The sequence below is a fragment of the Phalacrocorax aristotelis genome, chromosome 19 (assembly GCF_949628215.1).
Source record: "Phalacrocorax aristotelis chromosome 19, bGulAri2.1, whole genome shotgun sequence".
NCBI classification, from domain to species: Eukaryota; Metazoa; Chordata; class Aves; order Suliformes; family Phalacrocoracidae; genus Phalacrocorax; species Phalacrocorax aristotelis.
The window spans coordinates 3,227,130-3,248,894 of record NC_134294.1 but is presented as its reverse complement, the minus strand read 5'-3'; the positions used below and the strand labels follow the sequence as shown (position 1 = coordinate 3,248,894).

General features: G+C 44.5%; 1 protein-coding gene and 1 long non-coding RNA gene across 5 annotated transcripts in view; one reads left to right on the top strand and one right to left on the bottom strand.

Moving 5' to 3' along the window:
* Positions 1 to 6,313, top strand: part of VPS13D (vacuolar protein sorting 13 homolog D) — a 110,860-nt gene extending 104,547 nt beyond the window's left edge. For all 4 annotated transcript variants that reach the window (XM_075113758.1, XM_075113757.1, XM_075113754.1 and 1 more), the window contains 2 exons: positions 3,538 to 3,778; positions 4,609 to 6,313. In XM_075113758.1, coding sequence (XP_074969859.1) covers positions 3,538 to 3,778; positions 4,609 to 4,740 — 373 coding nt within the window. In that variant the 3' untranslated portion in view covers positions 4,741 to 6,313. The remainder of the gene's footprint in view (positions 1 to 3,537; positions 3,779 to 4,608) is intronic.
* On the bottom strand, positions 1,569 to 9,619 carry LOC142066396 (uncharacterized). The gene is made up of 4 exons (XR_012663700.1): positions 9,509 to 9,619; positions 8,807 to 8,872; positions 7,289 to 7,366; positions 1,569 to 1,654 (listed from the first exon to the last, which is right to left on the bottom strand). It is a non-coding gene; the product is annotated as an uncharacterized LOC142066396 (long non-coding RNA).
* Positions 9,620 to 21,765: the final 12,146 nt, after the last annotated feature.

Below are 21,765 nucleotides of genomic sequence, written 5' to 3'. Positions count from 1 at the left end.
CAGTTAATGACCAAAACAACCTGCAAAATTTAGTAATTTTTTTTCCCAGAAAAGTCAATACTGACTAGTTTGCATGGGTAATACACTAAAGACGCAGCTATGGTTGAGTGCCCTGGATACAGGTTCATGAAAGCAAGTGAAAAGAGTGTAGAAATGTGGTTACCTGTCAGGTTTGAGAGTGAGGAAAAACCCGCATAGAGAGCGAGCACGCGGAAAGCTATCTCTATGCGTTGCTACAGGAGCTGTCGGTTTGTTGGATGGGGGTCTTAAGGCATAATTCATTACTTAACCCAATCTCTACCACGCTTACCTGAAGAACAGCTGTTTTCAGCAGAGAGTGTAAGATACTGTGTTGTGCATCTATTGTCCATCAGCACATCTGCCAAGGCAAAGTAGTTAAAACTGTCGATGGTGAAGCTTGTGGAGGGAGGTACCAATTCAGCAGGATCTCTTCATTTCACCGGTGTCAAGGATGAGGCTCTGAAAGCTGTGTGTCACTCTAGATTCTAGCTTCTGCCCCGTGGTCTTACACTCTCGTCACCCTGTTCTCATCTCATTTAAGGCTCTTTATGCATATAGAATCTGGCTCTTAGGTGGGGAGACCTGAAAGAGAGCAATTTGTGACCAAAAAAGAGCTGTCAGCTTTTTGCAAGTGTACCCCATAAGCAGACCAGTGGGCTTTTGTCATCGAGTCACGCTGTCCTTTCACTGTGACTTTCACCATTAGGAACATCATTCAACAAGAAAACAGTGTTTCTTGTCATGGAAAATAAGTACAAAATTATGCCTCTGACTTTTATCCTAGTATTATAATCAGAAACACATTTAAAGACCTGATTATTTGCATATTTTCCTTCAGAGTTAAATCCATAAAAGGGGGTTTAATACCTTGCTCTACTGTTCTAACTAAATGTTTCCACATTTTTTTCCAGTTAGGCTCACTGTTTCACTTCTGGAAAATATTGTGTAATTACTTCCTGATGTTGTTAAAAAACCCACAAATTCTCCAGAGATCTGGTTGCTTCTACTTTGTTCTACTGGATCATGTTTCATTTAATTTTTCATTTTATTAATTTGAGATCTTTTTAACAGTGTAGAAGTATGGGTTGTTGGTTGTTTTTTTTTTTAAATAATAGTGTCTTGAAGTAGTATCTTAAAAGGTTAAATACCCATTTTTGAGAACTAAACACTGAGAAGAAAGTAACAGTTGGCAAGAGAAAATGGGTAATGATGCATGACTCAAACTTAGAACAAAATGTAGAGCTTGAACTACGAATTAGCTAATGTTTCTGTGCTTCACCATTGAATTACTGACCTCTGTTTCCATTCCTCAAAATATATACATGTCACCAGTAAAAATCTTGTATGGAAAATTAGGTATATGATCTGTTGTTCTTTTGGAGGAAACACAAGCCCATAGCCTGCTTACCCAGTTGCTTCCACTGAACGTTGCAGGAGCTTTCAGTGCTGCGGTTCTCTCCGTGGATGTCCCCCGTGTAGCGGGCTGTAACACCCTACATCAGGAAAACAGCTGCTCTGCTTTTGCAGGTGTACAAAACCTTCTCAAGCTTCTCAGCTTTGCTGTGACAATTGCTAAGGAGAGTGATCCAGTGTTAGGGCTTTCCGAGAGTCACCTTCTAATCTTCTTTCCCCGCTGGAAAAGAAGCAAAGAAAGCCAATGTGCCAGCAAGTTTCCGCTGGTTCTGCGCCTAGTGGAAGTCTGACCCGAGTCAGAGCTAGGGGCTCTGTAAAACACTGTGCTTGCCGTTATGTGCCTGTCCTAGGGAACAAGGCTGTTATTCTGCAGGCTATTATGCTGCTTTATTTTAAAATTAAGTTTTTCTATGACACTTCATAAAAAATACCACTCTCCATCCTACTTAACTTATTTCAGAGACAAAACCTTACCCAAAGCATTTGAACTCCAGTGGAAAACTGAGGGGCAGTTGCTCGTTTCAGTAACAGTGTTACCATTGTCTTTCACCTAGGGTTTTTTTTTAAGCTAAATACACATTTTTTTGTCCTTTTTTATTTTACTTAAAGGAACACTATTCACTTATCCTATCCCATAGTTTTATCCAAGGTTAGAGCTGGGCAAACTACATTACAGGCCTTTTTTATTATTCTTATTAGAACGGCTGCGCTCTTCTCAGCGCGTAAACGAAAACGTAAGTTGTTAACTTGAAAACATGCATATGCCTTTCTCAGGCTGCTGGAAGCAAGGAGGGCACTTGTCAGCCGACGCGGCTAGGAGGCGTAGGGCGCGGAGAAGACAAGTTCAGTGCAGAATACCATCTTTCAGAGGACTATTAATAGAAAAATTACTGGAATTATTCTTTTATACCACAAAAAGAAACTGTGATCTGACCTCATGGGATATTTTTGGCTATTAAAATTCTATTTATAGCTATGGGTTTATTTGGATGTAGCTCAGAGTAATTTGTGCAAACTGTTAGTGAAATGTAGAGCCAACAGTAGTTTTGGAGACGGAACACTTTTCTGGTCTACCAGAAACTCTTGGTACCGGCAGGCTTCGCTGACTTCAGAGACGGGAGTATTCTGCAGGGTGCGTTAGGACAACAGCAGGCGGATTTGTATGAGCAACCGCTCAGGAAATAGTAATTTTGAACCTACAAGACAGCATGAGAATCTCAGTTCTCCAGATATGCTTCTGCTGCTGTGGGTTTTTGAGAGAGCATTACGACTCTGTCTAGCCCTCTTTCTTAGTCATGATTTCATATTTCATTTTCTGAACTCTTCAGCATTTTAAAAAACCCACTAATGGGGTTCGTTTCAGTACTAACTCAGAAGTGGGGGAGAAGCGTTTGTGTGCGAGCTATCTATTTCACTTTTGCGTTCCTTACTGTTATTTTTTTACACAATAACCTTTTCAGCCATCATAATTCTCACTATTAACTCACTCTTTTTTACCTCTCCTATTCATCACTCAGCCTAATCTCTCTGGGGAAACCTGCTTGCTGCTTAACCTTTCACCCCAGTGTTAAACAGCTAATTTCTCTTTTCTAGCTACCGATCCAGGCAGCAGGTTAAACTTGTTTTTTGTTTTCAAAGGCAAGGGAGGTGTGCGGTAAAAGGAAGCACAGTAGGTTTACAGTGTGTAGAAGGATAATGCTCTTGTCATAACCGTCTGCAAACCTTTCACGTCTCGGCAATGAAACTGAAGTTAGCTACAATTAAACTTCAGTGCGAGGACTTGCAGCGTTCTGGTGCAACTCTCCTTAAGCCGTGTTAAATGATATTTTTATGTGCCCTTTTAATGTCCAAAGCTAGAAGCCAGGCATTTAGCGCTGATATTTGATTTACAGCATGATCTTTTTTAACTGGGTGAGAGGGTACTTCATCAGCTTGATTTTTAGAACAGTTTAAATTAAATACAGATGAATTGTACATGTTACGCTATTAATTTTTCTGAAAGACTTCTAAAGGTCACTCAAAACATAACAGGTGAAGACATTTGTTAGTTTACTATTTTTAGCTTCAAGTGAGTAATTTTTCTTCTTTTTTCCTTCTTTGCAGCTTCATAGCAGTGGAGAACATAGACAGCTATTGTGTTCTCATTTCATCTAAAGCTGTTTATTTCCTGAAGAGCAGTGACTACACGGACCGCGAGGCCATCTTCCTGGAAGTCAAGTATGATGATCTCTACCACTGCCTTGTTTCAAAAGACCATGGGAACGTGTATATACAGTTGACGAAGAAAGCAGTTAATACAAGTAGTGGTGTAGCGATGCCAGGCCCATCACAACAAAAACCAATGGTAAGGATCTAGCGCCTATCGTTTCATTCAGGAGGTGTTTCTTTTCCCCTTTATGCCTGTACTGGTGCTGAAAGTGTTTGTAGTCTTAGCGTTAGTTTTCCTGTGCTGCATAACAATGAAAACTTTGTTCTGTCGGCAGTGAAAGTAGCTGCTGCCGAAAAGGTTTAGGTGACAGCAGAACTTGCTCCCTAAACCGAAGGCAAAATCTATAATATTCCTGCAGGCAGAAAAGTTACAGTAGGAAATGTGTATTTACCTGAGAAGGGCTTTTAACTTTACAATACCTACATGAAACTCAAGTACTTTGCTGTCTATTTAGTCTATTTACTCTAGTCTTCTCCTCCTATACATAGGGTTTTTTTACTGCAAAGCGTCTAAGATTGGAAAGAGTGTTTATGTCGTGCATGTAAAAGTTAATCAGAACTCTCCCTTCCAAAACCCGACACAGGGTTTTTTTGCTTCATTACAGTAGTTGCTCAGGGGTCTGTTTTACAGGCAAGGTTACAAGCTCACCCCTGACCTGAGTCAGTTTACATTCCAAACAGACAAGCCAGATAAAAGGTAGGAGGGGAAGCAAAGGAAATAACTTCACATATCACAAGATGTTTCTGCTCTCATCCTAAAATACCCATCACTACCTCTCTCTCCCTCTCTTACTTCTTCCTTACTTCAGCCTCAGCACTGAGAAGGAATCTCCACTGAAACATTTCTGTTCCTTACAGGTGACTTCAAACCTAAACCCTTCAGTTAGTTAAGTAATAAAAAATAAATGTATTCGGCTTTAGACAATAGCAGTACCACATTAAGACAAATCACATTTCTTTTTGCAGGTGAAAGTGAAATCTGAAGTTCTTGCAGTAAAGCTGTCTCAAGAAATAAACTATGCAAAGAGCCTTTATTATGAACAACAGCTTATGTTAAGACTGAGTGAAAATCAAGAACAATTAGAGCTGGACTCTTGAAACCTGTTCCTTACTGCCAGAGTGGACTGCAAGTACCCGTCTGGAGCCGGTGGTACTCTGTAACCAGAGAAAGTACTACATGGGACGGAAATAAATCCGATTTTAGTATTTAGCTAAATGGAATCATTGTGCATAGGAAAACAAGTGAGGTGGGCTTTTTTTTTAACTAGTTGTATAACAAAGATGCAGCTGAAATGCATTTGGTTCTGGGAGAAGTGCTGTATTTTGCTAACATGTATATATGTAAAACTGTTTCATGTAAATAAGAAAGTACAAACCAGGGTGTTGGTATAAATAGAAGTCTGTTTACTGTGTAAAGAAATTAAAGGAGCTATGCTGAGACTTACTGCACTACCTGAAACTAGCCATTCTCTCTCTCTCTTTTTTGTTTTTTCCCTTGAGAAAGCTGATTTTCACAGTGCAGGAATGTAGATAAACGTTTTTTAAAAATAAAATTAGGAGTTAATTGCAGCTGTTGGAGCAGAGACTGCCTCTTTTCAGAGCTTTACGCTGTGATTAGAGTGCATTGGTTGGGATTGTTAGTCGGGGTTGGGGTTATTTTTCTTAAATCACTGGTACAGCTAAATGCCTGCATACCTAGTGTTCCACTGAAATGTCATCCTCGGTTTTGACAAAAAAGAAAAAAGCATTTTGTTAAATCTGGCAGTGAGGACTCACTAATTCAATTACATTTTCAAAATATTGGACAAGAAGCAGCTGATTCTGTTCTGAATACAGTGCTTACACCTAACAAAGTCTGCACCTCTGAAGGCCCCTGCTTCTAAGCTGGTTTTAAAGCAGTTCAAGTGAGCAGCCTTGGCAACTGAGATCTTTAACTTCAGTTTTCCCCCTCACTCGGACTGAGTACGCGTGTAGCTGGCTGGTTAGTGTGGAATTCTGCTAGCATTAGAAATGCCGGGGGCGTGGGGGGAGAGGAAATCACTGCATCATTTGTCTTCATGACAACCTCTTCAAAATGAAACACTTTTGAAATAATAAAAAGAACGTGCATTTTCAGATGTTGTACATCAAATCAGTATTTGTCTCCTCGTCTTTACCCAAGGTGAAGGCTGAGGCATGAGGGTACGTACATACCTTTATTCACAGCAGCTAGGAAATCTCATTTTCCTGTTTGCTCCCTGGAGTAGTTCAGCCACTGGGCGGAAGGTCTGCCCGCACTACGGCCTTTTGCTGTGCAAGGTTCAAGTGTGAACACAAAACTGGCCTAAAACTGCTGAGTAACCTACACTCTGAAAGCGTTACTTTGTAAACCTTTGACTCAAAGCAAGGGGCCCCCTACAGCTTTACTTTCAACTTAGTTTACCTTTTAATATCCTTTCATGAAGGCATACAGGAATGAAGGTTATAATTAAACCAGTTCTCAACTCTAAGGTGAAAGGCAGAGGATTATTGTCTAAGGAGAAAGCGTGGTATCAGTTGATGTGTGGATGGTCTGTGACTGGAAATCAAAATCCATAAAGGTCCGTTATGCAAATGAAACTGATTTAGTGCATCGCTTTTGTATATTTCTATGTATAATTTTCAAGTAAAATAAGGAATTCAACAAGTGCAAGTGCATTGGCTCAACAGTGCTTTAACGTGTGGGTCCTGTTGGACTCTGCTACCAAGGCTCCCTGCTTCTCTCCCCTGGAAAATTCTTTTTTAATGCAGCAAGTATTTAGCTGTTAAAGATGGTAAGTAGATGGGGAAGGAAAACAAGAAGTAGTTCACAGCTCTGTGTTGAGAAGTTACAGGAGGATGGCCTGAATACTTAACTTTTGTAACAATCACATTGCTGACGTGCAAGCGCCTGAAAAGTTACCCTTTGAGTTACCCGCACCCAGGGAGCCACAGTAGATAATGGCTCCAGTTTGTGTATTTGGTTATTCCTTTTGGACTGTGCTTAACCTGTTCTTGTGACTGTTGATAAGGATTAAACAGAACATTGTTTAAGCCTTTGAAAAGTGTACCTGCTAGCCTAGAAGTGTGTGAGTAGCACGGACCCTAACTGGCGTAGGCTATTCCCCTGTGTTACGGTGCTGTTCCTGATGCTGTTCTCCTCCCGAGTACGGCGGCTGAGGCTGCTCACTCGTCTGTAGACGAGGCGGTTTTCTCTGAAGGGCACGCTCACAGTGCTGGTTACAGGGAGGGATGTACAGACATAGCTGAAGGAAGCCTATTGCCTCATTCAGCATTCCAAACCAAACTGCATCAGAACTTCGGTGTTTTCAAAAGCGCAAATGATGCTATTTATTGCTGTAACTCAACTATTTTTATATAATTTCAGAACTCTTACTGTGGACTTCCCATTGCTATTGGCACTACTAACATTATTACTCAGTGAATAAATATAACTTTCAGATTCCAGGAGCCATACTCAAAAATAGTTTACAGCGGTTGTGGAGAGTAAGTGTGAGGCTCCAGCTTTCCCTCAAATCCTTAAGAACTCAAACACAAGCTGTAAGCAGACAGGACAAGGTAATAGTTCCATTTACCAAATTCTGCAAAGTTCTTTGGATTCTGAGCCTTATGAAGACAGTGTGCTTACCCCGCTGAGCCTGCTTGCGTTGGAGGAGGTAGGACTGCTGCAGCAATGAAAGCAGATTCAGTCTTCACATTTCAGAAGCTGGAGAGGAAAAAATTCACCAAGGAGAGACAGTAACACAGCTTCCTCCACCTGCCCACTGTCCTTCGCGCACAGCTAATACAATTCAGGGAGGACAATACTTTTTCATGCCTCTTTGCTCAAGTCTTTGTAAAAAGCTGTTCACCTTCACACTCTAATAAAGATTAAATAACCCATCAACAATGCAGGTACTATGTCAAAAACCCTGTAACCCATACTGTGATACGCTGAGGTAGAAATACTTCGCTTCAGCCAGTTTGCTTTGATTTTCCCTGTATTCTGCTGAGAGCTGTACAACTTGTTCTCTGCCTACCCTGATAACTGTTCTCTTGCTGGCATTGCTACTGAAGAAATGTAAAATAAAGATTATTGCCATAAGAGGTATTTTACCATAATTCTGGAGAAGTGCTATAAATTGATTCCTCCCTTGCTTGCAAAACTATTAATTATGTGCGGGGACAGAAAGCAACTGTGGAGGACAGGAACGAGTAATTCTCCAAGCCTTTTGTGGCAGAACAGCCCTCAAGACTGTTCCTGCATCATGTAATTCTGCTGTTTGAGGTAAAACCTGGACAACAACCCCCTGGAGTGTTGGTTGTCACTGCGGGTCAAACCCAGACTTACCCTGCGTTCCTCTGACCTGGACACGCGGATAAGCTGCGTTTGAGACAGTCTGATTTTCCACAAGTCATTTAAGAGTGGGAAATCTAGATGCTAAGCTACTGAGACGTCAGAGAAAAAAGCATATCTTGTAAAATAAAGTCTGGACATCTTTCTTACACATCTGGATGGTCAGCACGGCTGATAAATGCTTTTGTGCTATAGTAATGCCTCACGCTACACATCACCTACCCAAGCTGTACAATGCAGACTTAAAGTCAAACAGTACACTTCCAAAAAAAAAGTGAACTTGAGATATTAATAATATTTTAGGTGGGAAAAAAGGATCCTGATATTTCTAACACTTATCCAGACTCATGCATTCTGCTGTTGCTAAAGACAGACTTGTGACTGCATTAGGTTATCAAGTTTTTGATGTGCAAGATACAGAGAAGAACACAGATGGTGATGTTGTATTACTCTAGGAGCAATTCCGGACAAGCAGAACTACAAAAGTCCTTTCTGTTCTGACCTAAATCCGCAGCTGTGGCCGCAAACTTCTGTTTTGCTGCCCTGTATCTGACAGAGCAATCAAAACATGGAGAACTGCTATTTTGGATCCTATTGTTCTAAGCTCTGATACGCTGATGGCTAACAGGAAGGTGACAAGGCCACTAAGAGTCTTTTTTTTTTTGCTGAGGAAACCTTATTACTGGTACTGCAAAAGTACAGAGATAAAGGGAACATGTGCATAATGTGCCTGCTAAAAGAGGCCAGCCCCGCACGGCTCAGCAATACATGATTTTGCAACCAAATGAAATTCCTGGCGACAGGCCTCACCTGGTAGCAGGATCTAGCACGGCACAGGTGGGAGGAGCAGATAAGGTGGCTGCCCGCTTGCTGCCTCTGGAAGAAGAGAAATCAATCACTTTCTGAAGTCACAGAAAAAAGTGTTCGGTAACTTTTAGATGCGTTACTTCAAAGCAGGGGTGAGGGTCTACCTGCACTTACGCATCTTACTGTGGTACGGTCAGGCTGAAACAGACTTTCTGTTAGAGTCATTAGTGCATCATAAACAAGTCTATTACCTACTTAAACCTGGCCATGTATAAATCAAGTCTAGGCAGTAAAACAGGAAATACAGGGAGAGGTACAAAATGAGGTAAACAGTGTGCAAGATGTGACCAACAGCCTTCCCATCCTGCTGCTGCTGAACAGCTTGCTAATAAATCAGCCAGCTGATGCTATCTGCACAGCTCCAGTTGTGAATGCTGTTTACCGAAATAGTGCAGTGCTTACATTTTTGTGGCGAGAATGTAAGTGGCTAAATGGTCCACATCTCAAACCAGAAAAATAATCATAACAATTCCCTGTGACGAGGAGGATTTGATCTATTTGCTTTCCCGTTTCCTAGACTGCATGATGGTTTTCAGCATTTATCTATTTTTCTCATCAATAGAATACTTTCTAGGATCCCAGGCCAACTCTCTGGGGTTTTTTAACTTTTTTCTCTTTTTCTCTGTAACACAGCTTAGCACTGACCTGTTTCCTACAGTGCACGAACCGCTAGCTGATGACTCCTCTAGGAATAACCTTCCTTGCTCTGCTTCTCTTCTTAGAAGAACAGACCTCTATCTGCTAATCAGGATGATTTCACCTCTGGTACCTGGGGCTGAAAAAGCAGGTTTTGAGGAGTATACGCTCTTCAGGTTACAGACTGCTGCAAAGATATTTAAAAGAAAAAAACCCAAAACTAAACAACTGCATTTTAATTAAGACAACAGTTGCTCAAAATCCACTTATACAACTTGGTTTCTTACAAAGAATAACACTCTGTGTGTGTATATGCTTATATACTTTTTAGTATACCTCCTCCATGTATATACATCCATACTGATACTTTTTTTTCTATCTTGAAACATTATGGCCATACACCAAACTCTCTAGTCTTAAAAGCGCCCTTGTTACAAAGAAGGAACAGATAGCCTTATTTTCCTGGGGGAAAAAAAAATCAAACTGCCCAGCGCTTTGGATTCCGGTCCAGACTTCTGTAAAACTCAAGCTTGATAGTAGATGCTTATTCAGTAGAGGTTATGCTGCTTAGTTTTATCAAGTGTAGGGCTAGGACCAAACCACTGCCAATCCCCCACCTGTATCACGGGGTCACCTTTATTACAGCCGCCTGTGCAGAGTACAACAGGTACTGCGCGCTGTACCTTCTGGTAGCTGCCCCAGTGCTCTGACGGCCTTAAGAACGGAATCAGGACAGGGTAAAGCCACCTGCCTCAGGTACCTGGCCGAGAAAATGTTTCATTAACAGGGGCCGCGGATCAGCTTGACTGAGCCGTATGCTTCTCATAGCTGTCCATCAGCACCTTTCCTGAAGTGGGAGCCCATAAGGAAAGATTAAAACAACCCAGCACCAGCTGTGTACCCAAGGCTGCGGCCTTGCACTGTGCCTGGCTTTGCACGGGTCTCATCGATGTGAGGGAGCGCAGTGTTAATCGTATGAAAGGCGGCTTGCCAAAAAAGGGGGAAGAAAAATAAAATGTTACTCATTAACCACTGACAAAACACTGGAGGGGGGGGGAATTTCTTTTTTTTGTTTTCCTCGGTAGAACTACAGCGCATTCTAGTATAGAAATAAAAATAATCTTAGAGCGAACCGTAGTTACATAAGCGATGCATGCCTATGGCGTTATATCAGTTCTATTACCGGCCTGTTGTACAGTTTTGGTGCCTCGATGCGGTCGGCCTCCACTAGCACAAGGGGGTTTTGTTCTGGGGGTTTTTCTCTGTGGCGGACACACTCTTGCCCAAGCAACGCGCCCAGCACGCAGCGTTCTCCCAGTGGGTAAGAATAACCCTGCACCTCAGGCCTACGCTGGGCTGACTCAAAAGCACTAAAAGGCCGTGAGAGAAGTAAACAGCTTTCATGTGCATTTACATTTGGGATAAATGCCTGGGTCACCCAAAGGACAAGGACTGTGTATGGCAGCTACAGAACAATTGTTTCTGCATGCTGAAAATGCCAGCAAAAAAAGTCCCTGGATGCCGCAGAAAATTTACCAAACAGAACTCTATCCTACCAACTGTCCCTCAGCCCTCTAGCCAGAGCCACAGCAAACATTTGCTTTGCCCAAGGAGGGTGACTCACCGTCGCTAATGACTGTTGCTTCAAGGCCCTTGGCAAACAGTCGCCAATCAGCAGTACAACCCACCAGGTACCAGGATAATGGTGCAGCAAAATAATTGTGCCTGCATGTTGGGGGGTTGGGGGAGACGGGGAACACGGCACAAACCACCATTTGCAGGACCAAACTCCCCCCCCCCCCCCCCCCCCCCCAACCCTATTTTGGTAAGGTGACATATCAGCTCTAATAGCAGTGAGAACACTACCAGGGATGCTTGCCAGGGGGCCGGCGTGCAGTTCTGGGCCCTTTGCATAATCCCTTGTGTGCCAATACATTTTTCAGGATTTCTTTTTATCTCAAAGTACAGAGGGAACAGTATTTGAGGTAAACAGCCCAGAAACGTGAGCATTATATTTAGCACTACCTTCTGTGCCAGAACATGTCTTTAGCTGTGGTATAACAGCAGCTGCACTGTGAATCTTCAGAGGATTATGCAGAATCAACATCCTTACACCCTGAGGTCAGACAGGTTTGTTTAGAAGACAAGACCACAATACTGTATATAAATGGATAGAAGTATCCTTTCTGACCTAGCTCAGTACAAAGTCATCTCCAGTCATGCTATTTACTTGCTACCTGTATTAGTTTCCTCGGATGCTTCTTAAAGGGGGTCTGTAGTCTGTATGGCCTCAGTATGCAATAGTATGTTGGCCTGAAATTTGTCCACCTTGTTAGTTTTGTGGCAGGAGAATCTGTTACTCACGGTGCCCACTCTTCAGTCTTGTAGCATGAAACTAGTTACTACTTCTACATTTTGCCTCACTGACACTAATTCTAACTGCTGCTCCTACCCATTAAAAAAAAAAACCCACCATTTTAAACCAAACCAATGTCCACCTGGAGAAACTATCTGCTGATAAAACATTGTGAGCAAAAATAAACAGCTGCCAAGTTCATAACCACACTGAGATCACACCAAGAGCTGACATTTATAAGCAGGTTTAAGAGCTAACTCCCCAGCTTTGAGCTTCCTGATATCAAATGCTAAATCCTCATAGCACAAAGACCTTCACCCACCTTTCTTCCTTTTCAGGAGCTACCTTTTTGCCCTCTCCTCCGAGCACACACCAGCAGGAAGCTAATGTGCAGAGGAACGTGTGTTTATACCGCAGAAACCCAGAATGCATCGCAAGACGTATAGCAATTCCCACAGCATCAGCAGTGTTGGATGCACTCAGACTCTGAAAGACGAGCAGCCACTGTCAGAGCAGAGGTTACATGCCTATGTGAAATGTTAACCATCAAAGATAGGCAGCTTAGCACTGCTTGTGTGCCTGACCCTTGGCTGTACAGTCACCTAAAGATTATGGTATTACTGCAGGATCTATTTGCTGTGGGCTCCTGTGGGACTTTGAAATAACCCCACACAGCGCAAGAATCCACTCTGGCACCTCGCACACACAAACGAGCCTTCTAGATGCGTTGGTAACTGGGCTGCTATGGGGAGAAAGCGGTGTTCTCTGCATCTTTCACACACAAATGCTGAAATTTGAGCAATTTGCAACAGAAAGCATGCCACTGACCGACTGATGCTCAACGCGAGCACAGCACAGTGCCTGCATATGCCACAGAGCAAGCACCTACAGCCTTTCTGGGTTACATTCAGCAACACTGAGCACTGCAGCAACCTGCACTGAACAGGCAGTAGTAAGCAACAGGTCTCCACTGCAAGCAAGACACCCAGAAGAGCCTCAGCACTTGCTCTCACAGAGACAAGCGGAGAGGAGGTATTTCTGGACGTCTGGCTCTTATTCAGAAGAGAAATGTTTCCCTTGGCTTGTGAAAGTTGCTCAGACTGAGAGCAGTAACAGGCTGAAGAAGCCAGCTTTCCATTCCCTGTTCCATTACTCTTTTTGATTGGCACTTTAATGAGGGCGCTAGGGGTCGACCCCCTGCCAGGGGGCCGGTTCATGCCCCGTTTATCTCACAGTCCATGTAAGACTAAAATAACACGCCAGGCTGAGTTTCACTGGCTTGTGATCCAACAGCCCACCATGATGGATTGAGTGACTGCAGCAAGTTGGCAGCTAAAGTGTGTTGTAACAGTATCTTTCTGTCAGCACAACACAATGGATTTGCTGATTCCCGGGTTTTCCCAGTGTTCACCGTTACCATCGGCTCAGAATTTTCTAAAGTTCATTTTCCAGGGGGCTGCAAAGTGATAATAAATAACATACCAAAGGTTACGCCAAGCTTTTCTTCCCCTCAACTACCCTACTGCTGACAAAGTAGGGCTTGTGGTGCCAGCTTTACTACACGCACAAGAACGGCCATAAATTCACTTGCTTTTTCCAGAAAGGAAGAAAGGGGGCAGCTATATTGCTCTTTTCGTGTGAGCTCGTTCTGCTAGGACAACACATGCTGCACAGGACTTTTCACCCCGGCGCAGAGCAGCGAATGCAATCCAGCACAAGAGGAGGTTGCTATGTAAAGCGCTCTCGCCAGAAGAGCTGTCGGTTTAGCTGGGGGCTAAGCTCACAGGCTGCAGAACCAGGGCTAACAAGCCACAGTCCTTGTGATCAACGCACTGGTTTGCATGGCTTGGAACCCATAACGAGCTAGAAAATCCAGGAATTCTGTGTGAGGGACTGATTATGCTTTAGATCCCTTTCTTTAATATTATAACAGATCCTTATATCTCCTCTATAGGAAAACCCCAAACAAGGGGGGTTTTTTCCCTTTTAAAAAACTGGGGTATTAGGGAGTTGACTGAATTTTTATTAGTCATCTGAAGAGCTTCTCTATGTCCTCTTATTAACTAAGACCGTCTCTCTGTGCCCTGTTTCCTCAATATCCTTTTCATTCTCCTCACCACTGTCTGGGAAATTAACAACTCACCTCAAATACTGGGGAGAACATTCCTATTTTCAGTTGTTGCCATCCCAACCCCTCCCAGCAAGAGCCACCAAATGAGCTGCATGACAGATGTGGCTTTTCACTTCTGGCATAGGATTTTTGACAGCACAAATTTCAGTGAGCTAACAACTCTCCCACCCCTCAAAGTCAGATTAACACCCTGCCCCCAGGGCTAATAAGGGGAAAGACTGTTTTCCTTGCTTAGGGGAGAACAACTCTGTAGATCCATGCAACTGTAAGGCTATGCTTTTGTTTCTTTTAGGCCTTGCACAAGAGAGTCTCACACAGCCACAGATACCTCTAAAACCAACTTCAGCTGCCTTAATGTCGATGTGTTCTGAAATACCCCATTGTGGGCATCCAGAACTGATCCAGCTTCACCCTTTTCCATCTCTGGGCCTCTAGATCCATCCTGCTCTGGCCAAGATCAAGTGTGTTCCTGCCAATGGAAAAATTACTGAAGAGAGAACAAGTGATGAAGGTAAAAGAAATGAGAATACAGATGTGGAAGGGACTCAGACAGCCAAGATCAAGGAAGAATGCACAGGGATATGAAAAGAGAAGAACATGATGGCAAAAAGGGGCCAGACTGAGGAGCTGCTTGAAAAAAATAGGGCTGCTCTCAACAGCCGCTTACTGTTGACATTGACAACCTGAGTCACTGCACAATACACATTTCAATTCACCGTGCTGGAGGAACAAGCCTCATGAGTTGAAGATCTTATTTATGAAAGAGAAGAAACAATCAGAGCTACAAACCAGCACAGCAGCAGCATGTGGGGTCGCTACTGGTGCAAGTCTCTGCTATTGCCGAGTGTGTAATTAGTGTAACTCTTTGCAGAACTCCCCTAAAGAGTCCCGTTTGTAGCTCTCTGCACCCCAATACTGTAGCCTGCAGATACATTACTCATCTAGCTTTGAACTAGCTACCTCTGCGATTGCCAACAGCACTGCTGCAGCAGAGTGAAGCAGAAGATGTGCTGTGAACGCGGTTTGAAGCTTTAATGAAGCTGCCAGTAGTCAATCTACCTTGCCAGTTCAATTCCAGCTCCTATCGGCCTACGCAAGTTGCTGCAGCCAAGCCCTAAATGTTCCTCTGGGGAGAGCTAGATACTTACACCTTAGCACAGTAACACAGACAAGGGCATACTGAGCCTACAGCCAGAAAGCCTGGGAATTATTAGGAAAAACGAGTGGGTGGGGGAGCTCAAGGGACCAGTGGGAGGATGCGGGAAATCAGTAACACTGATTTGAATAACTGGTAACAATTATTAGATCTTTTTTGGTATGAATCATCTCTCAGAGACTCATCATTTAAATGATGTCACTCAAAGGGCAGTAAAAAATACAGTAGAAGAAACAAGCCTGCCATGCCACAAGGGTTTTGAGCCACAAGGTGAATGGCCAAACAGGTCTGTGAAACTTCACCAGCATGTCTGAAAGGGAGCAACTTTTATGGAGAATATGCACTCTAACTAACAGATCAGACAAATAAATTTGTCTTTAGGAAGGTTATAATGTTACTTAGAGCTCTGCTGAACCTACTTAAACTGATGGAAAAGGAGTGATCTGGCTTAGCCAATGACCACTGAACTTGTCCTTGACCCATCCCCTCCCCAGTGGTGAGATCTGCATTTGAAACTACAGGTTGTAAAATTAGCCAGCCAGAACCATCCCAAGGGAACAAAACCAAACCAGAACAACAAAAGCAAGGCCCAAAACAAGCAAACAAAGAAACTGAGTTTGAACAGAATCCATTCTCTGATGGGGCTCACCAAACCTACAAAAATGCTCCTGGCGTTGCAGGAGAAGGGGCAGCAGAGAGCAGTGCTGCCTTCTGCAGATTTCAGCTACTTCTTTTATCTTTTTAAACAACTTCAGGACAAGAAAAGCTATTTGATAAACAACTAGTAGCATCAGCAACAGGCAGGCCCAGGAGCTCAACGGCAACCACACTGTAGTTCATATTCCCTTTCTCCACACCTTCTTCTAACACACCCCACCTTTCCAAATCCACAGAACCGTGTCCATTTTCTGTCATTAGAAATACCAAATTTCTGCGTCCAATCTGCATTTGTTTCTCACCTGTTGGGCAAAATACTGTCATGTTATGGAAACAAAATGACAGTCTTGTCCTCTGGCTTGGGAGGCACGAGCAAACCAAACAGCACCAGTAAGCTCTGCATAGGCATGGCCTTTCTTCCCCATGCTTCCCCCCCAGTTTTCCTGTAACCAAGAGTGGCAGCACTGGGATAGCTGCCACCGGCTGTTCTGCTGCAACGCAGGGCTGACCCGGACGCAGCCTGGCCCGTGTGGCTGTGTCGGTCTGAGCTCCTGTCCTTCTTCCCCAGCACCCAGGAATTTGGGGTACCGAGGGAGGTGCTGTCAGTACTACTTTGCAGCCAATCACCTAGTGTAAACCTGGCAGTGGCTGAGGAGCTGTACTTGAACTCACATTTACATCTAGGCTGAGAAGAACTTTACCTCCTTCCCAGATCCAAAACGAGGGGTGGAAATCATCATTCTGCACTGAACAGAGCAGGGGGCAAAACTGAAAATATTCACTGCTCCAGGAAGGCCCAAAGCTTCCTGAAGTCAGAGATTATCTCTAGGTTTACACAGTGCTCTTCCCATTTCAGACACAGAGCTCCTGGCATTTACCATCTCAAAGTGCACTACCAGTTAAAATTTCTAAAGGAGGGGGCCTGCAAGGACCCCAGTTTTATGGAATTTAGGCACGCACACAAAAAAATACAGGCCTGGAAATACTGTGTGTGAGACAGCTTCTATCAGTTTCAGCCCTTCCTTACCTACGATGAGTGAAAAGGAAAAAGGAAGCTCAGAAGAGAACGCAAGAGTCCCAGTTTCAAAACAGTGATTTTGGCCTAAAAGCTAGGTTGAAGTGCTCTACCAGATATTGCTCTCCAACAAACCTGCCACACCACAAAACAGAAAAGCTGTCTAAGAAAGCATATCAAAAACTTCAGCCTCACCACTGTGCACTGATTGTGGTGGAAGAGCTACTTAAAGAACAGTAACTTTGATTTGCTTGGGGCTTTCGGGGGAGAGGAGAGAGGGACAGGAAGCGGTAGGGTTTTAGAAAAGGGTCAATAGATCAAATTCAGCACTTGGTTCCATACCGCACCTCTGGAGCAAAGCCCATTACACAGAGCTGATGTAAAAGCCCAACTATGCCATGTCAGTTATCAATATACATTATTAAATAAGAAAAAAATTAAGCTTAATGGTTAGCATAATGCTATGTTTTTACAACATCTGTCAGCAATTATTTGTATTTACTTGTACTGCAAATGCAGAAGAAAAGTCAGAGAAATATAAACACCAGAATTCACTGAATTCCCACCAGTCTGGCATTTTCCCACAAAGAATCTCTAATCACCCCTGTTTAGACACAGTCATTTGTTCCTTGCCCTCTCCACTACGGAATTTCTTCCCGATCCTCTACGACCCAAAATTATTGGTCCTCATTCTACACTGGAGCAAATAACAACTAACCCCTCTGCAATTAGTGGTGTTAACTTCAGTGCTCTTAAGACAGCAATTAGAACTATAGTGTTTCTTGGACGAAGAACAGCAAATCCTGCTCTCCCCTTGGCCATGCTTTATGCTACAGCAAAAAAAGGAGGCAGGGAGAGCAAGGGTTGTGCTACACTTTGGTTGTGCTCCACCTGTGCAATGCAGGGTGAGGAACAGGTTAGCTGGGTGAAAAGTTCACTGCAAGCTGAGCTGTCTGTTTCTCTTGCTTAATTTATCCGATATTTGGCTAACCTTGCTCTGAACCCAGCCCCCAAGACCCCCTTCCTCTCATCCCTCCCCAGCGGGTTCATGTCAGCCAAAGACGCCGCCCCTTATTCCCTTCTCCCTGACCCTGCTGAATGGAGCGGGGGCTGGGACAGAGGGCCAAGCGCAGCGCGAGAGACCTTGCACTGGAGAGATAATAATTAATTATGCTCTAAACTTCAACAGGCCTCATCCTCAGGCGCAAACAGAAAAGTTCTACAGTCAGCAACACTGTCTGATCTTGAGTTCAAGCTTATCCGTTCTCCCAAGGCTGGACGGCACCCGTCCTGCACCCTGTCGCTCTTCCAAGGATGCAGCGCTTCCTGAGGCAGCTTATAATGGACCCCATCCATTTTGGCAGCCCCTGCAAGGGGACCGTCATGCAGTTCTATGTTCGTGATCTCCAAGATACCAGTTCGCCCAGTACCTGCATTACTTCACTTCTGCAGCTCAAGAGCCTCAAAAGGACCACAACATACTTAAAATACTGTGAAGAACAGAGAAGTAACACACAACAAAAGTAACATAAGCAAGAAGACCCTAGAAGGTTTTTCTCCCCTCAAATCCCATGAAGTCAGTGAAGGGAAGGCTGGGGTACTAAGGTGTGCTACTGCTGCTCTTTGGAGAAAACGATTCCCTGACCCATGGACCTTCACACATCCATAACGTACTGCGCAATACAGAAAAGGTTCTGCTCAGAAACTGCTGAGCACTTTCCCTTTAGTGGTAGGCTACGACGTTCCCACACACCCTCCCCTGTACCCAAACAAAGGGTGCCAAGAACACCCTGAGGTTGCCCCACTGTGCAGGCAGTAGCAGGGCACCGGTTTGACCTAGAAAACGCGGTCAGTGCCACCTCGATTCAGCGCGTCAGAGCTCCACATCAGGTGATGCAAACCACTGGAAAAGCTGCCCAAGAACGCGCGTTTCTGGCCGGCTTTCATTATTTTCCTGCTGTGCTCAGGTCGGCTCCCAGTACTCAATGGGGCAACTCAAAGTGCATTTGATGGCCTTCTCAATGCCCAGATACCTCGTCAGAAAACAGCGCACAAACCAAACCTGCCGTGCTTTCACTGCTCGACTGAGCATCTAGTACTCGCTTTCATGTCTAATCTTGCACTCCCACAAATCAATATGCTTTTATACCTGCCTGCTGGCACTCTCTGCCTCTATGAGATGGTGAGTTAGGATGTGACTAGACTCTGCTAATTGACAATAATAAATATTTCTCATAAACCTTAACTTCATGATACTCTTTGACCTGACAAAGGACTTTATAGCTGTTCCACGGCTTTGATACACCTAAGCTGCTTTAGGTCCAGCAGAAACTCTCACAAACAGCTTATTATTAATAATCTGCATCATCACAGTGCCCCAAAACTCCATTATAGTATTGTTGTACACACAGAGGGCAAAGTTGCTGTCCCACTGATTTGGGAGTGACACATACAGACACACAGCCTGACAGCTTTACAGTAAGTGGAAATTCCTTGTGGTCTAAGAATAATATTAAACTGGCTTCTCAGAATCACCAGATGACCTCGCCTTGACACATGGCTTAATTTGCCTGGAAGCAGTGCAGGCCGGAGTAGTTCTGATGTGGTCGCTAATTTAGCGACACCATCCATTTCAAACTTCACCACTCCCACACCAAGGTAGCAAAAGACCAGTTTGCAACAAAGAGGCCTTGTTATTAAAGGAATCCCGGGCCCTTATCAAAGAACATGATCCAGCATCCCCCACCTAACCCCTGCATATTTTCAAGGCATGAAAATTGCTAAAAAGGGCCAAGTAAGGTTGTCAGGAAGACATCAAACTTCAAACTGCTACCTAAGAAACCAGAGGCTGCACACCAAACCCTCAGCCCACATTGCGTAACTCACCCAGTATCTGTATTTCTCAACAGCAGGACCAGCACAGATACTCACTTACCATTGCATCAGGATAATTGGACTATTAAAATAACAGACACCAGTAATTTCAATACAAGGAGTTCTTTGTGCAAACTTTCAAAGCCTTTGCTAGAGATTTTAACACCTCGTCAAGACTGCTAAAACTATTCACAGACAGCTAAAAAGGCAAAGGATTGATACAGCAGATGTCAAAGATGACGCATAAAATCAGTCGCAGAGGTCAGGTGCCACACACCCCAGTTCTTTGCTCCTTCCATCCACCCCAGAGAAGAGCAAAAATATTTCAAAAGATACCACACCAGCATGGAAAAATTAAAGGCAAGCTGAACTGAAATGCAGCTCAAATTGTAAAAAAAAACTTGACTTGGTGATTTTAATCATTCTGGCCTCTCCCAAAAACCCCAGTGTTTGTTAACAACAGAAAAGAGCTTGTGAAAACCCAGCAGTTCGGAGAGATAAACAGCTTTCACTTTAGAAATGACAACATACAGGAGGACAATTAATAGGTTCTTCATTAAAGGAAACCAATGTCATCTTTTCAATGTATCCAAATTAAAGGCTTCTGCTCTTTGGGGGAAAAAAAAACCCGAACAAAAAACCCCAATGCCACTGCCCCCTCCTCCCCAAAAGCCCCCACATTATGCAAACATAAGAGGGCAGCAGTTGGAAACTCAGCATTTCGGTCTACCTGGTAGGTTCTTTTGTTCTTGCTGATTCCATAAAGCGGAGGAAATCTCTTTCCCCTGCGATCACAGCCAGACCTCCACAGACATAAATCCTCCACTTCCAGATACTTAGGGCTCAGCACACTTCCACTGCTGCTCCTGTCATGAACGCGTACCTGGATTAGCTCTGACAGCAGACCCTCATACTTAAGGGACTGGCTAATTAGCAAGAACTTTAGATACTATTACACTTAAAGTGGAAACAAAATTAAATTAAAGACAACGACATGAAAATCAGCCCACCTGTGGACAATGGGCTTCCACCAGAAAACCCCTCTACAAGAGAGGCGCAGGGCTCTGGGCCTGCCTCCGGCCGCGTCCGGGGGCCCGTCGGGCTCGGGCGGGCCGCCAGCCTCAGCGGCAGCTATCGGGGACAGTCATGGTGTATCGTGGCACGGCGGTATCACCGCAGTATCCCGTGTTACTCCCTCGCCAGCCGGTAACAGGCACTTCACATTCACCCCTGGCAGCGCGCCCCGCTCCCTCCCGGCAGCAAGGGCTGCTCTCCGCCTTCCAGCCGGGCCTGGGGCCCACCGCCGCCCCACAACGTGGGCCTGGGGGCGGCGAGGGCAAACAAACGCTCTCGCTTTTTAGGTCTGAGATGGGTTGGGTGGGGGTGTTTTCCACTGCTTCCCCCCAGAAAAAACCCTCCTTTTGGCTCACCTAGGGTGCCCGCCTCACCACCCGCCTCCTCAGCTTGCCTTTCCAGAAGGTTCCGCAGCGCGTGAGCAGGTGCAGCCAGAGCACAGCTCCCGCCTTAGAACGATAGAATAGAATCACGGAATCATTAAGGTTGGAAAGGACCTTGAGGATCATCAAGCCCAAGGTGATCCTCTAGGCTCATCAAGCCGTCATCCCCCCCTCCCCGCTCCCAACGGCCGCGCCGCCGGTGACGCGCGTGACTCGCAGCGGGCCCCGCTGGAGCGCGAGGGCTTTGCTGGCGGGACAGCGCGGTGCCGAGGCGTGTTTTGAGAGTGATCTCAGGCGCCGGCGGGAGACGGAGGGACAGGCAGCGGCTGCTCGGCGGGAGCGGGAGTTTGTCCCCCGGCAAGGCAACGTCCGAGGCCTGCGGCCAAGACCAACCGTCCCGCAGGCGGGTTTGCTACCTACTGAGCAACTAAAATATTAAAAATTGCTAACATGTGGAATCTATTAGGACATTTGAAGGAATTCACGTTCATTGTTTCACTTGAAATATAAAGGTTATAAAACTTAATGGCCACATGACAAGGAAACTATATGAAACACTCGGAGATTTACAGAGCAACTGTTACGCTTTTTAAGCATGTGGGCTGAAAACTGCTTTACAA